This window comes from Poecilia reticulata, chromosome 11 (assembly GCF_904066995.2).
Source record: "Poecilia reticulata chromosome 11, P_reticulata-male-v2, whole genome shotgun sequence".
NCBI classification, from domain to species: domain Eukaryota; kingdom Metazoa; phylum Chordata; class Actinopteri; order Cyprinodontiformes; family Poeciliidae; genus Poecilia; species Poecilia reticulata.
This window is the reverse complement of record NC_088840.1, coordinates 1697066-1713179: the sequence shown is the minus strand read 5'-3', so window position 1 is coordinate 1713179 and position 16114 is coordinate 1697066. Positions and strand designations below refer to the sequence as shown.

The window sequence follows — 16114 nt, the reverse complement described above, 5'->3', positions numbered from 1 at the left end:
TCTTTGTCTCCTTTTAAAACTTGTTTCATAATGTGAAGTAATTAATTGTGGGAGAAAAAAGAAGAAATCTTGGACCAGTTTTCCTCCCATCTGTCTGAGAGAACATTTTGCATCATGACAGATTCTCCTCTGACTCTGTTCCTCTGCCCATGATTATTATCTTTTAATATCCTTCATCTTGCTAGACTGATTAAGTATTTTCTGATATTTCCTATCACATATATGCTGCTGACATCCAACTATATTTATCTTCAAAACAGCATCAGATGGACAGGCTGTTCGTTGTCCCATGTTTATCTCAGATCAGTGACTGGCTCTGGCAGCTGTGGCTGTACACTCTACACTGGCTCTAAGTGGATGTTAGAATTACAGTTTTTGTTCTCACCTGCTGCACCATGAATGGCCAGATTTTAAGCAAACATTCTGCTGCTCATGGCCTTCCATCCCAAACCCAGAATCTTCTCATTGTTCCATGTATTTAGTCAAAAACTAAGGGGACAGGCTCACCCTCTGATCTTGTTTTCAAGTTAAGACATTTTTGTGACTTTTGTTTCTGTGAAAAGTGCTTTAGAAATAAACCTTAATTATTTACTTTAAAAATGAGACACTTATCTTGAACACTTGAACAAATGTATTGATTGACTGAACAGTAGAGACTGAATGTTGGCCAGCGTCCTTGCGTATAGTGAAACATGCTTGATTCATGGCTGGGAGGAAGATCAGCTTGACTTTAGATGTTTCAAGTCTAATCTTTATGGAGTCGTGTTTGGAAAGGCAACTGGAGAATGTTGAGCTGCAGTAAGAAGCTGTACCTGGGGGATGCCAGTATGCAGTTTCTATTAGCTGCTCCCATATTTCAAACAGACAGGCTCAGTTAGGACTCATGCCCAACTCCTGACATAAATCACTGCTCTGTCTGTGAACTGCCTCAGAAGCTCCTGAGGAAGAAAATATTAAATTTAATCAAAATTTGAAAGGTTATTGGAAAAAAAGAAAAGAAACTGTTGAATCCTGCTCAGCTTTTGTTTTAAAGAACTTGTCAATATGCTCCGATTGAGGAAAAAACTGATCTCAAACACACTGGTCAGGGTAACATTCTGGATTTCATTCAAGGATTTCCAGGCAAATGTTGGTTTAATACTTAAGATCAGGCAGATTTGCCTGTTAAACTGTCTGATTACCATGAGCCTATCAGATCACACCTTGGTGCTCCTCACACTTGCAACCCATTTCTAATCAACTATCTGTTCCTTGTTCAGTAATTAAACTCTCCAGCTTATATACTCCCCATACTCAGCCACGCCTCGCTGGTTCCTCTTGTGTTTCTCCTGGAGTTTTGGTTTTGCCCTGGTTTGACTCCCTGCCTTCACTGTGGTTTTTGTAAGTTTTTCTGTCCATGTTTCACTATCCGTGAAGAATCTACTCTACATCTCCACCTGCTGCGTTTGGATCCATTTTGATTATTTTAAGTTGACCTTTTGGGGATTTTAAGTTCTGAGGGCTCTGGTAGAAGAGACAGACAGCTTCCTGTTTTTCATCAAAGACTGTATTCATCAGGCCACAGCTGGATGACTCGGCACTTTTCCATTTTAGAAAGATTGTTCCCAAAAGGTGAGTTTTCTGAACAACTGTAACGTTAATTCAGCCAGACTATTGAAAAGGCCTCCAACATTATGTCACATACACATCAGTAGATTGTTCCCACATGTCCATTTGCAATCTTTTTGAAACTGTTGTTAGTTTTTATTTCATGTCAAAATCCCTTTCAATCAATCAAAATATTATTGAAAAGTTTATTTATTTTAAGAACTCCATCACTGAGTAAAACACATTATATAGAGAAGTGTTTCTCAACCTTTTTTGGGCCAGCCATTTTCTAGTTGTTAAATATTCCACAAAATGACCAGATAAAAGATGTTCAACATGCCAGTTTAAACTTTGATTTATTTGCAAAACAACTGAGCTCTGCAACATTAAAACATGGATAGAACTGTAACTATATTAATCATGGCTCTTCTTCTCTTCAGTTTCTGTTGGTGCAGCTCTGTGTTGCCTTCAGGAGAATGGGACATCAGAGTATCAACCATAAAATTTCACCCACATGGCATTTATTGTGCTAACCAGAGCTTTCAGTGGAAAAACAAAAGTTCCAGGTCCTTTTAATGCCATAGAAATATGAGACAGAAACATGGATTATATCTGTATATAGACCTGTCTATTGATTATAGATTAATAGTTTTACTGGACAGAAATTACAAAGAACAAATCTGGTTCTTAATCAAATCCTAATGAGTCAAATTGAAAGTGTCATGGAGTCATCAGCCTCATGACATTAACACTGATATGAAAAATAATATTGAAGAAATAAATATATCAAATCTAATTAAAAACATAAATAAGTGATCAGTTCTTTACTGTTATGATCCGTAAGATATATTTATTCTCAATATTAGATATGGTCTCAACAAACCCATGACATTTCAACAATATTATTTTACCTTTTATCTTGAAATAGTGTCTCTTTATTCTTGCCATACAGTCCTCTGTATTAATTATTGCTCGAAAGGTCTTGTCATACCAGTTTATTCCTCTGTATTTACTTTAGTTTCTTAGATTACTTTTGCATTTTGTTCTTCATTCATTTGATTAGTTTTATCCTCTCTTGGTTTATTGCTATGTCCACTTTAGTTTCGTTTCTGTTGCTAGATTTATTTTATCATTTATTGACTATCAGTAATCTTCACTCATCACCTGCTGCGCCGCATAATTGTCATGTGTTTCACATCATGTGCTCATTTTTCACTATTCAGCTTCGGATTCTCCGTTTTTATGCCATAATTCACATCTAGTTCGTCGCTCCATTTTATGACACTAGTTTTGCGCATTGTGCGCGTCGGGTATTTTTTTGTTTGCTTTTGTTGGGGTTTTTTTACCCCCTAAGGTGCAGGGCGGTCAGGAAGCGTATTGATGGGGAAAAGGCAGACTGATATAAACCTTTTAAAACAACGGAAACAATTTCTGCATTCTGATTACTGAAATTTAAAAGTGCTGTGTTGTTCTACCACACCCATACCGGACCACTTACAGCACCGGTGTTAATGCTATAAAATGTACACTGTCTATGGAGGTATCACCCATGGAGGGATTTCTTTATTTAAATGGGTTCATTTTTCAGAGGGATACAAAGTCAGGGTATCTGATTTTAGTAATTACATGTTTATAAGAGCGGTTTTCTGTTGTCCTTCCATGGAAGCGTGCAGCCTTCAAATGGAAATAAAACACTTTTTAATATAAATTTCTGCTTAACATGATCACAGAACTGCCAAAACATATGCACAAAAATACCAGACAAAGTGAATTACAGCGACGTCATCAGCCGGTGTAACGCTGAACTGATGCGGTGAAGCTACCAGGAGCGGAGCTGCGCCAAGAAGCTACAAACACTGAATAGAAGAAGAGCTGCCATCGATACAGTTGCAGCCAAGCATGATTTAATGTTACACAATACAGTTTTACCAAGTTGCTCAAAGTCTAAACTGGTATTATTGTGCATTTAAGGTGTAAAGTTTACCTTCGACCAAACGCCCCCCAAAGGAATCCCAGCGCCCCCCTTTTGTAAAAATTTCCACTGGTGCCCCCTGAGGGACGGTACCGCCCACGTTGAGAACCGCTAATATAAATTAAGTACACAGACTGGTGTTTTTAAGGCTTTATTACTGTTAATTGTGGTTATTTTCCACTTCCTGTTAATGAAAACATGACATTTATTATCAGAGTATTACAAGACACCTATTTCAGATTCATTTCACCATTTCATTTCATTCATCCACCATCAGCTGCTCTCTGCCTTCTTTCAAAGATCTCCACAGGTCCCACTGCCTCAGGAAATCCAGGAATATTTTTAAAAGACTCCTCACACCCTGCTCACAATTTGTTCCAACTGCTGCCATCTGGCTGCAGATACAGGAGCATTAAAGAAAGAACAAACAGACTGAAGAACAGTTTATACCTGGTAGCCATAAGAGCATTAAATACCCTGTTGCACTATTTTTTTCAGCAATTTTGTTATAATACATGACACTTATTGCATGGTTCTATAATGACAATAAAGATTGTTATTGTTATTTCAGAAAGTGATGAGACAAAGTCCTGGCATGGCATCCAGAAACTGAGTTTCAGAAAAAAGCAACAACAAAAAACTAATTTGGGAAAACCAAAGAACGAACCATACACAGATTGGGGGATGGCATGAGGACCTGGCACTTTGCTAATTAACAGAGTTTATGTGGAGAGCAGCAAGTCTTCCAGACCTCTTGAAGTTAAGCTCTCCCCGATTTGTTTATACCACTGTCATGACAAAAAGTGCATACTGGATATCTGTCACGTCCGTATTTTTCCACGCTAGGTGTCTATTGAAGTCATAAATATACTTGAAGATCGAGGATGCAGAATGAAAAGTCAAAAGAAAAAGGCTGCTACTGAAAAGCTAAGCATAAGAAAAAAAGGGAAAAATCTCCATTCAGATGAAACATTACTAAAGCAGTGAGAGAGCCAAAGGCTGGGTGATAACAATAATGAATATAAAGAAGGCCAAAACTTAAAACGGACATTAACTGTGGCTCAAATGAACCATATCACATACAAACAATGTTTTAGTTTTAACATTAAGATAAATATAATTAGAGTCAAATCCCTTTCTGGTACTTAGCACAGTAATTTAGCTAACTTTAAAGTCATGTAGTTACTAACACCAAGACATACAGACATACAGACATAGTCTGTATGTCTGTATGACTAAAGACATTTGTTAGAACTAAAACAAATAGTGCATTTTTCATATATTTAACAGGGAGTTTTCCTATATGTATATATAAAGATGTATTAGTTTGAGCAAATTACATTATGTCCATTTCATAAAGATTGACACACCTCTTGCATAAAATCTAAAAGTTAGCACAGATATGGAGTCTTTATGAACTCACTGAAATCATGAGCTGCCACTCCTGAGGCTCTTCAGCCTGGTACCATGATCACAGCTTCATGTCCATCCAACAGCCTCACTAATAGGTTCCCACATGTTGGACATGTAGTTGATTTTTGGACTGATGAGTTCATGTCCTGTTAGGATAACCAAAAATCAGTGCGCAGATTGCTATGCTGATTATGAACTAATAACCTGTGAAGGAATAGTAATAAGCAGAAGACAGGCAGATTTACAGGATCTCCTGTTCAGAGTAGCAGCTTTTGAGGTCATGATGAAGGTTTATGAGAAGTGAACTGAAGCTAGGCCATCCAGTGCATCAAAGTGAAGGAACTTCATAATGACTGATGATGAGTTCAACCCCCTGACAAGTGAAACCGATAAACTCAGAGATGTGGTGATGGATTGGAAAGATAATTGCTCTTAAATCCTAAACAGGATTTTGTCCAGTGAGATTGAGGTCATCAATGCATCAAGATAATTATTTTTTTGACAGTTTCAGGAGTGCCAGTAACTAAAACCTGCTATAAAACATGCCTCATTTTGCCCTAAAGAATTTTACTTCACAGGTTTTAAATAAACCACCTTGGTAAAAAATTTAAATAAAATAAGCTCAACAAAAACTCTAAGCAGAAATTTCTCCAGTCCTAAAACCCCAAATTCATTTTCAAAATAAATAAAAGGATTTTAATTCAGAAATTTTGACCTAATGAACAGTGTATCCATATCAGAACCCAGTACTTGGTAGCATGTCCTTCCAGACTTTGGTTCTGCTGAGGTGTCAAGGTGCTCTCCGTTGATAGGTATTTTCTCAACTTGCATAAAAGAACCACAGACAACATATATTAGGTTTCAACCACGCTTTTGCAAAAGCGAGAATACTCAGCGAACTGCTTGTCCAAGCCGCTCACTGGGTGTTCTGCAGACCTTTAGTTAGAGCTCGTCTTTTATTAGCAGTGAAGGGAGAGATAAAAAGGAAAGACAAGGAAAGACTAGTAGCAGTCTTCAAGGCTGCTACCAGCCTTGATGCCTTAAAATGTCCTAGCAGATGTCTGCTCTCTGGATTTGATAAAGTACAGAGGAGCAACATCCATAGGCAACATGAATCCTGAAAGCATCACAGACTGTAGAAGCATCTCACTGGCCCACGTTGGATTACATTCCTCTCCACTCGCCCGACATACACTGGGACCACTGAGTTACACCTCAGTCTCTTCTCTCCTTGGCCCCGGCTTCTGGCCAAATGTTGCTGCTTCTTTATCCAGATGAACTGAGAACTGCTCAGAAAGCCGAGATGTTTCCATGACACACCATGGGTAGATGGAGGTGATGGCTTCTGTGAATGGAGGCAGATGGATCAGATGCAGCAACATAAACAGCAATGTCTCAACGTGCAGAGACACAGCAGCTGCCTTCCTCCAGGCTACAGCTCTCCCACCCAGCTCACCACACTCAGCAGGGACAGACTCAAGGTTTTGACAGCAGTTGACATTCTCACCCTGACTTTTCAAAAAACACATCCATTCAGCCATACGTTAGGGAGCGCTAAAGTTTATGTCATTCCCAGCTTGATTTGTGTCAGCATTGTAAATTTAACTGTCAAGATAAAAATGAATAACATTTAGGAAATTGCAGCAAAATATCCATCAATATTCATTTCATTTATTTTCTTATGCCTTGCAGAAGTGTTCATACCTTCAACCTTTTTTCTTTCTTTCGGTTACAAACTTTTGAGTGTATTTTAGGACAATAATGTGATAGACCAACACAAAATGAACGAATGAGTGAATCAATCAGTCAATGAAAATTATACTCTCTCTTCTTTGAGTAATAGATCAGTATCAGTCAGGTTAGTTAGGTATTGCCTGTTATAGCCAGTTTGTAAGTATTGCCAGAGGTTTTCAATTGAATTTAAGTCTGAACTTTGACTGGGCCATTCTGACAGATGAATATACTTTGAGTTAAACTGTTCCATTACTGCTCTGGCTGTATGTTTGGGGCCGTCGTCCTAATGGAAGAAGAACCTCTTCCCCAAGGCCTCCTGGCTGCTTCTGTGATTTATGCTCCTCTATTTATCTGTTTCCTTCCATTTACTTATAAAACCCCCAATAATATACAAAGAATTTTGTGGTTGAAACACAAAATGTGTAAATGTTCAAGAAAAATAAGTTCATTTGCAAGCGATGGTGTCTAAGCTGTGACAGAGTAGGACTATGTAAACTGCGGAGCTGGTTACTTGTTAACGCTGTAACTTCGTAGCAACATATTCAAAAACCAGCAATTTTCTCTCTGCATGGAATTTGGATGTTATTCCAATGCTTTCTCCAGGTACTCCTGCTGTCTGCCAATACTCAAAACTATAAATGACTGTATGGATGATTGTTTATCCACCTCTACCCTGTGATAGAGGTGCAAGATGTACCACCTTCTACATGTCAGTGAGAATAGGCACCAGCCCTAATATTTGCCCAGGGACTTGTCAAGGATAAGAGGGATGCTTTGTGTGTTCATGATTTCGTAAGTAAATTAGGGACTTGGTCATATACTTCTACTCTTCCACTTTCCCTGACCAAAGACAATAATTTCTAAGCAATCAGACTAGTGTAAAATATATGAAGTGAGTGTGTAATATAAACATCTAAAGCAAACACCCTGTACAAATCAAACACATTTGTGACGAACAAATGTCTGTCCCATTAAATTCCATAAGAAATGGATGTGGGTCATTTTGGACCCACTTATGGAAGAATGGGGTAGTAACATAAAACATGCTATTTCTTAAAATATATAAAAGGTAAATAAAAAATGTAATTGCATATCAGTAACATGTTTCTTGAGGAATACCTGGAATATGAAGTGATGAAAACTTTTCATTACAAAGATATTGCGAAAAGATGACCTCACCGGGTCCAAAAGGACCCACTGACACATCAGAGGGTTATATTCCTTGAAAATTGTCTCAAAACAACATTATCTTTTATTCTGCAAAATTTGATACTGTGACAGGTCTAATGATAATGCAATAATACAAAGTAATATTCCAAAACATATTTCACCTATTTGCCGTTATACAGTACGTCTGTCCTTACTTTAAAACAGACTTTACAGTTTATGATAAAATTAGCATCAATTTGTTGTGATGCACTGGCACCCTGTACACAGTGGGCCCATTTTCTCACCAGCAGATCTGTGCTGGTGAGAGCAGTTCTAGGTCTGCAGGTGGCCCATGATGTCTTTACGTACAGATGATGAACTGATCAGAGCTCTGAGATGTTGTTCTAGAACATCTTTAAACTTCACCACCTCTTGACCACCTGACCTGAATGCTGGGTTTCCATGATGACATCTGTTCTCTAATAAACCTCATAGCAGAAGGGCTTAAATACTAAATCATACCACTTTTCTGACTACTTTGGATAAAATTAACATGTCATGCTTCATTTTCATATTTACGCTCTCTCTGTCAAATGATGTGTTTGATGTGATGTGCTGCACCATCACATCAAACACATCATTCGACAGGACAAAATGTGAAAACGCCCAAGTGGTGTACACACTGTACATAGGTTAGGTACTTCACAAATAATCCAAACTGTCACCATTTGTTGCATTTATATACATTTTATTGCAAACGTTTTTGTACAATCCTCATCTTCCAACACAAATAAAGACAAAACAAAAATTATTTTCTCATACACTCTTCTTCATCCGCTTGCAGCCACCTGGAAAGGGTAATGCTGGGGGAAGTCATGAATGACCTTCAGTGCTTCGTTGTACAGCTCTAAATCTGTCAGACAGAAACGTCGGGTCATTAGTAAGCATTGCTCAAACACACTGAGTACAGCTGTGTTCTTCAGTCAGATGGGCCGTACCAAAGGGAACCCCCTTGTCCTCTCTCAGCAGGTTGTATGTGCTGGCCATTATTTCTCCTTTGTTCGACACCATTCCTATAACCTCCACAATTCCACTCAGCTCCTCTTCAAGCTGAAAAAGAAATGAATATCTAGGCTAAGGTGCAACTCATTCTTCAACCTTTCATTTTACACCTTGTCGTAAACAAACCATTTGATATCTATATGCATTAGGTGTTGGTTGAATATTTAGGTTTTTATAATGAACTTCAATGATAAGTGATTAAACATTCACAAAATATTTCCATCTATTCTGGTATTGATTCTTGACTGGAATCAATACCGACTCTTAAAAAGTGAGAGATTGCAACCCCTGATCTATCCAGCATACCTGTGGGGGCCTCCTGCTGGTAGATGTTGGATAGTTTTTATTAGAGTCATAGTCAAATTATTTCCATACATAGAATGTCACTTTAAATCATCAATTGTTAGGAGTGGTGACCCTCTGGAGTGCAGAGGTAAAGCACATCAGAGAAAGAAACATTTGTCTTGTGGCATTGAGAAGCACTAGTTTGATCCGATAAAGGTGATGCAATAATATAATTTACTGCTTTTCCTGCAGAACACCAGCTAAGTGTCTTTGTCTCATACAAACTTCTGTCTAAGAATCTGAACGGTCTTTCTCAAAAATAAGTTTTTGTTTGAGACTTGTGCCAGTCTGTGTAGTTGTATGCATCAGATTTCCTCTAGATTAGGGGAAAAACAAGATATCCCTCTTATTTGACATTCGACTTTACTGAAATGATTATAAGACAAATTATATCTGCTTCAAGCAGCATATTAGACAGACCACAACAATAATGAAGAGACAAAGAGCAGGAGAAAAATTCACCTCTATAAACATCAACTGCTACGTGGTTCAATCTCCAGATTTTATTACAGGGTTAATCCAAATTAAATAATAAGCGGTGAAATGACTATACTTATTTATAAATAATTATTACAACATGTATTTAAAATATTTCACTTCAGTTTACATTAAGGCCCCTGCATTTAAACAGCACGAGTGTTTGAGATGTACTTACAGGTTCATTTAGTTCCACTGTTGCAGTCTTTCCCTCTCCATCCATCACGGTGAACATTTTCCCAGTAGGGTGAACCTAAAGCAGAACGCAGCATCAGTGTTAGACATTAAAATGCCCGAACGTTATCTACACCTCTAACTGTGTGAAACCCCACTTTCACTCATTGTCTTGCACACCACTCTGACCTTTTCAACACGCCCGACGAAGCAGACGGCTCGGTTGATGAACTGCGATAGCATGGAGCAGTTTATTCTCGGTTTTGGAACGTCCAATATGCCTGCCATTTTCGCGGGTTGCTGCTGCGACGTTGTTCACTGAGGAGATGAGACAAGAAGTCGCGGGAAGTTTCGCGTTGCTTGTATTTTGTGCTACGTTAGCCCGCGCGGGCGGTGCGCCTACATTCAGTATTGAATGCCCTGAAGAGGCTCATAGTAAACGTTTACATGTTGACAAAAACGAGCGCTTCCAACCATTTTTACGACATATCCGTTGTGTTCCAGGATCTGAGTCCCTAGAAACAATAAACAGTTCCGCTGAATGTCTCAAACAGATTCATTTGGAACAGAACTACAGGTGTTATTATTAGTTTCCTTCGACAAACGGAGCACCATAGAACCAAAATAACACATCACGGAGTTTTATTGCAGAAAGTGCTGACGGAAGGTAGTTCGATCTGTAGAGTCGATAGCTTCAAACAAAGAAGGATAATATTAGAGCTTTTAAAGAAGTTAACGTCCAGAGGAGCCATGATGAATTGACCGTCAGCGCTCTGTCGACTTCAGGAGGCTCAACAGTAAGGGCGACATTACGAAAACATTAAAGCGACCGGGAGAAGTTAAGCCTTTTCATTGGTATCATTAACTGTGTAAAGCTGTCTTCAGTTGATGTAGCGTTTAAAATTAAATTATTTTATCTTTTGTCCATTAAAGGAAACCATGCTTCAGTTTTTGGGACTACGGAAGGACGCCAAGAAGTCAACATCTGACAAGGAAGCGGATGGAGGCTTCGTCATTGTTGGTAAGAAGAATGTTTAGTTTGTGGTAAAGGCAGATTGTAGCTGCTAGGAGCGAATCCAGACAGGGGGGTTTGGGTCAGTCACAGTCGGTGTTGTATTTATTATAGAAGTTCTGTTCGGCTTATTCACGTAACATAAAATTCCAATGAAGGTTTAGATCCGATGACCTTACAGTCTGTGTGTCAAAACATATTTCATAGGACAGATGAAAATATAACTTTAGAAAGGGACCAAGACGGGAACATTTTGTAATTTCAAATTTTAGGATGAGTTTTCTCCCTCGAGGTCACATTAAAGTCTGTTAAAAGTTGACTCTTACCAAAAATGTAATTAAAAAAAAGAAAAAAAAACATTGACTGAAAACGTCCAGCAACAGCCTCTGACGAATGTCCTGTCTTGCAGTGATTATATTGAGTTCCGACCATATAGTAGCTCTTTTACTTCATCTAAAGGTCAGGTTTATTGCTGCACAATATATTCTCGTCATTAAAAGCAACTAGAAAATTTATTGTAACTTAAAGCAAAAGTACATGGGAGAGGAGCCCAGCCATAGAGAAGTACATATACTTTTCAGAAGCCTGACATTTGTGTTTAAAACATCTGTTTTTGATTGGCCCACTGTGATACTCTATTGTTGTGAGATATTGAATTTGAAAATATCTTACTCTGTGTAACAAATCTTCATAAAATGACTGTTTCACTTTCTCAGATGACTGTCAAGAGATACTGCACTTTTTTTTCTTTTTTTTAGCAACATTAAATTTTTTTGAGATGTACTGGCATATATGAAGATCAGGGCAAATAGGAAAATGAGAATGTTAGCCAAGCAGGCCACTGGTATGTCCAGCTGGTCTCAGGTGTTTTCTAAGTAGACAGTTTAAAATAAAAACTCCACAATTTTTCCTTTGTGGGTGTCAGTCATGCATTAGTACTTTCAGCTGTTAATAACCCATTTTAGCTCTTAACAACACATTTTTGTTCTTGTTAAACCTCTGAGGAAGACTCTCTTCTGGCTCACCCAGTGCCATGTCACAGTGTACCTGGAACTGAAAGGTCCAGCACTCTGCTCAACCTAAGAATAGACAGAGCACAGCTAAAAATACATATTACAGGCGATTTTTATTCCTGTCTCAATATATCTGTAGCTCATGAATTCACTGCCTGGCCAAGAAAATAGCCGCCACCTAAGAAACATCACATTCTAATAGATTTGATCATGACGCATATTTGAATGTAAGTTACTGAGGAGAATCAGCTGCAATATTCTTCTCTGATCTGGTGCTGCTACAATGTAACAGCAGCTTCAAAATTGGTTGCTCACTGAATTCACAATGTTCTTGGTATCATAATGAAAGGCCAAAGGACAGTTGGGTTGGGCCAAAACTGAAGTTCACCAGTTGAAACATTTTCAGTTAGTTTCACTGGGAAACATGAGCATGTAATGGTTGTAAATCAGAGCAGGGTTTTATCAAACAGTCATAATGTTCCAGGTTTTTCTTTTGCTCAGATTTTTTTTTTCTTTGGTGTTATTCTCTCCAAAAGAAGAGATCAATCAGAAAAACGTATGTGACCTTACATAACAGAAATACATTTATTCCAGTGTTTTTTCCTGCAGGAGAGACGACTGACGAACGAAGGCAGAGGGTTAAGACTGTAAACACTGGACAGCCCTCAACAAATGTCATAGTCCAGCCATCAAAGGTGAGCTTGTGGATGTTTGTACTGCTGTTCAGTTGTTCCTCTGAGACTCGGGGCCGGGTTTGTACCTCAGTTTTACAGTCACGGTAAAGTCATTTTGGTCAGTTCGTCACTGTTATGGTAACTTTGTGATTTTGACGGCAGTTATTTGAGCGACCATGCCATCTTCATCTACGATGGAGACGATTCCTTTGTTCCACTTGCACAGCTGATCACATTCTGTGGTTCTGCCACCTGTTTCTCTCCGGCTCTGTGTACGCAGTCAGGCTGATGCAGTCAGTTTTGTGGTGGGAGCAGTAACCGGGTTTTTCTAGGTAAACTGAATCAGAAAATTACTTTTCTGAGCCAGTCCGTTGATGCTCTGGGTCTTTGAGCTGATGTGAAGAAAACCCACTGCGGTTCTACCTTCACTCTGCTTTGAGTCTGAGAGTAACCTGAGACAGGGACAGACATCAGTTCCAACAATCATGCAGTAGAAATGTAGCTTCAATCAAAGTGAAATCATTTTAATCATGATTAATTTATAAAAACGTTACAAATCAAAATAAATCTGATAGTCAATGTGCTCGATCCCATGGGGCGAAACTTGGGAGCTCTTATTGCCCCACTTCATATCCAGGGTGAAAAATCACGACCATTTTCAAATTATGCACCAAATAATACAACAAATATCCATGGGATAGTTTTATTTTTGTTCACTTTAAAACAGTCTACAGCTCATATGTTAAATAGTAAATTTAACTCATGCAATTTATGTCCTCGTATAAAGTAATATTTTAAGTTTGGAAACCAATTTATGTTCTGATATAAAAAAAATGTTAGGTTCCGCTTGTGCTCATTTTTATTCCTGGAAAACTCTAAGGTGGGGTTGGAAGCCAAAAGAGTTTAAAAGAATCTCCTTGCATAAGAAAGACATTCCTCAAACTGTTTTAAAGAAACTGCTTGGTGTAGAATGATTCCTTCCAGGTTTGCTAACATATTGAAAGTAAGAATATTCTATAACTTGGCACAGCCAAATTCAGTCATTATTTCCCAATTGCTCTCAAAAATGCAAAATAGCTATTTATTCTCGTAAAATATGTTGATTTGGTTGATTTCAAAGAAGATGACAATGCTATTGTTGTTAGCAGCTAGCCGTTAGTCTGATACTGTGCGTAGAGATATCGAAGCCTCCAATCCTTGATCAAATCTACCAATCTACCTTTAAGGTAAATTTCCACAGAGTATGTTTGGCAAAACAGTAAATGACCCACAGAGAGAGGCTGCCGGCTGCATCATGATGGTCTCTATCATGCTGTAGATGGCATTGAGATCTATGTCAACCCTTTGTAAAGGAGTGTTATCAAATGTATTTATTTATTTTCATCTAACAAACAGAATATTATTTCCGTTGTGTTAAACTGCCAAACTAAGGTGCAAATACAGTTTTTGGATCATTCCGTATCTGTCTGACTTTTCTGTACACTGGATGTGTGTTTTATCTCACAGTTACCCCATCCAGCTCCATCTCAAACAGCTGATGCAAATCCACCTCCAGTTTTACCTGATGTGGGACCATCAGGCGGTCTTCAGTCTGCGGAAGTCACTTCAGCGCTGCCGGATCTACTCGGAGACGTCCCCTTCACGTTAGCTCCTCATGTCCTGGCCATGCAGGCCGGGTCCAGCGTGGTCCCAGATGTCCTGCTGTCCAGAGACGTAAACTACAACCTGGCTAGTTTCCAGTATGACTTCACCTTAGAAAATTCTGTCCTCCACAACAGTTAGTCTGTTTGGGTTTTGACATCATTAGGAGCTCCAAGTCTAGAGAAGTGGGCCCATTGGCTGATTTTGACAGTTCACAATTAAACTAATCAAAAGAAAAAGGAAACTGATTAAACAGTTGCAGAGAACCGTATAGCTTTACCATTCTCTAGTTGGCTCCTTTTTATCTTCTTTTTTAATCTGAAATGGGAAATAATTGATTCAGCTTTCACACCATGTTACTGGACAGTTTCTTTCAACAGTTAAGTTACCTGTAGCTCAGTGAAGAATAATGTATCATTTGTGTCAGTACTGCTGTCTGTCATTTGTTCCAGAAAAAGTCCCATTTTGACCCCAGATTTGACCCCAACTCATGTTTAGCTGTATGACAGTCTGATTATTGGTCCTGTTGTTACCAATATCCTTGTCAGGATAAGTTACCGGAAATGTTACAAGAAATGAGTTCAAGGTTGTGTTTGTATGTAGGTTAATTTTTAAGAATCGAGTGAATCATATTGGTGTGAAAGCTTTACTAATCTTCTGACACCATCTACATCTGTGACTTAGAAATACTGTAAACAGACAAACGGCTCAGAATCAGCCTTTTGTCCACATCTTTGAACTGTGAAGATCAAAACTATCAGAGCTTAGCTGCAGTTAGATTTGCTTAAAAATAATCACTATTAATGATGTTTCAAAATGTATTTGTAAATAGATTCATTTACCTAGGTAACAGAGATAATAAACTGAAAAAAAACAAACAAAAAAACAAATGTATAAATGGTTATATATTGAAAAAATTGGTAAAAATTTTGTCAAACAAATCGCTAGTAAAAAAAACCTTACATTTACAGTGACAAACATAGTAAAATGAAGGTTTGTTTCCCACTACTGTCTTCACCCCTTTTTTATTGCTCTCAATAAGCATTTTTTCCTTCTGTTCCATAATTTTCCATAATTTGGAGCCATTTGCTAGTTTGTCTGTGTATTTTTCTAGTATATTTTTATGGCCTGCCTATTTTTAATAGAGGGGAGTCAAATACACATGCTATTAGTTCAAATGTGATTTATTAGGCATGTGTTATCCCTGCAAAATCTGCAATACATGGCAGGATGTAGTGGAGGCCCACAGTGGAACAATATCACGATTTGATCCCGCCTCACATCTCAGCACTTTTAACTTCAAGGTTCTTCTGCTTAAACTATTTTTTTGAGATCCTTTTAATTGCTAGGCAATTTCATTTAAAGCAGAGATGCACTATACAATTTTTTTAGTCTTCCTCTTTGTAATGTTATTTGCAAATGAAGAACAATAGGGGAAGCAAATGTGCAATACATAAAAATGAGGCTTTATTAACAGTTGTGGCTAATTTACCATAAGGAGTAAAAGGCATGGCTAATCACCTGCTTAAATGTGTGGTTTTTCCAATGCGCTGAGCACCAAGTGGATCTGTTTGTGTCGTTTCTACCTGAGTATTCACACTTGTTTGAATCAATCATGAATTTCAAGGTACACGCTAAGATACCAACCTTGTGTTCCTCAGTTAGAAACACTGTAGATGTAATGATGATGTAATTTTTTTTCTTTGCCTTTGTTGTGTTTAGCGCTGTTTTCTAGTTGATGTTCTACATTTAGCCATTGTTACTAAGCTTTTTTAAAAATTACTCCTCTACCACCTGTGCCTTTATCATACAGACTACCCAATAAAGTCTTTTTCATATATCATTTTACGTTGTAGGTTAT

The 16114-nt window shown here is 38.1% G+C and overlaps 2 protein-coding genes across 7 annotated transcripts; one reads left to right on the top strand and one right to left on the bottom strand.

Moving 5' to 3' along the window:
• Window positions 1-8582: 8582 nt before the first annotated feature.
• On the bottom strand, window positions 8583-10333 carry rpa3 (replication protein A3). Its single transcript, XM_008421229.3, has 4 exons — window positions 10103-10333; window positions 9918-9992; window positions 8854-8965; window positions 8583-8768 (listed from the first exon to the last, which is right to left on the bottom strand). Exons 1-4 carry the CDS (start codon window positions 10199-10201, stop codon window positions 8686-8688), a joined length of 369 nt encoding a protein of 122 aa, XP_008419451.1. The 5' UTR covers window positions 10202-10333; the 3' UTR covers window positions 8583-8685.
• Window positions 10334-10444: 111 nt separating this feature from the next.
• On the top strand, window positions 10445-16096 carry umad1 (UBAP1-MVB12-associated (UMA) domain containing 1). 6 transcript variants are annotated; one of them, XM_017307285.2, is made up of 4 exons: window positions 10445-10710; window positions 10847-10934; window positions 12548-12633; window positions 14119-16096. In XM_017307285.2, the coding sequence occupies exons 2-4, from the start codon at window positions 10853-10855 to the stop codon at window positions 14392-14394; spliced, it is 444 nt and encodes a 147-aa protein (XP_017162774.1). In that variant the 5' UTR covers window positions 10445-10710; window positions 10847-10852; the 3' UTR covers window positions 14395-16096. The 6 variants fall into 6 exon arrangements, with proteins under 6 accessions (XP_017162774.1, XP_017162771.1, XP_081468465.1 ...); XM_017307282.2 differs by having other exon boundaries at window positions 12533-12633; XM_081612339.1 differs by having other exon boundaries at window positions 10445-10751.
• The last annotated feature ends 18 nt before the right edge of the window (window positions 16097-16114 follow it).

Excerpts from the sequence above, each read along its gene's own strand:
- umad1 (XM_017307282.2), top strand. The coding sequence starts at position 10,853 with ATGCTTCAGTTTTTGGGACTACGGAAGGACGCCAAGAAGTCAACATCT. Across the intron at positions 10,935-12,532 it reads TGGAGGCTTCGTCATTGTTG|TGTTTTTTCCTGCAGGAGAG; the intron begins GTAAGAAGAATG and ends CATTTATTCCAG. Across the intron at positions 12,634-14,118 it reads TCATAGTCCAGCCATCAAAG|TTACCCCATCCAGCTCCATC; the intron begins GTGAGCTTGTGG and ends TTTATCTCACAG.
- rpa3 (XM_008421229.3), bottom strand. The coding sequence starts at position 10,201 with ATGGCAGGCATATTGGACGTTCCAAAACCGAGAATAAACTGCTCCATG. Across the intron at positions 9,993-10,102 it reads TCGTCGGGCGTGTTGAAAAG|GTTCACCCTACTGGGAAAAT; the intron begins GTCAGAGTGGTG and ends GTTCTGCTTTAG. Across the intron at positions 8,966-9,917 it reads CAGTGGAACTAAATGAACCT|CTTGAAGAGGAGCTGAGTGG; the intron begins GTAAGTACATCT and ends TTTCTTTTTCAG.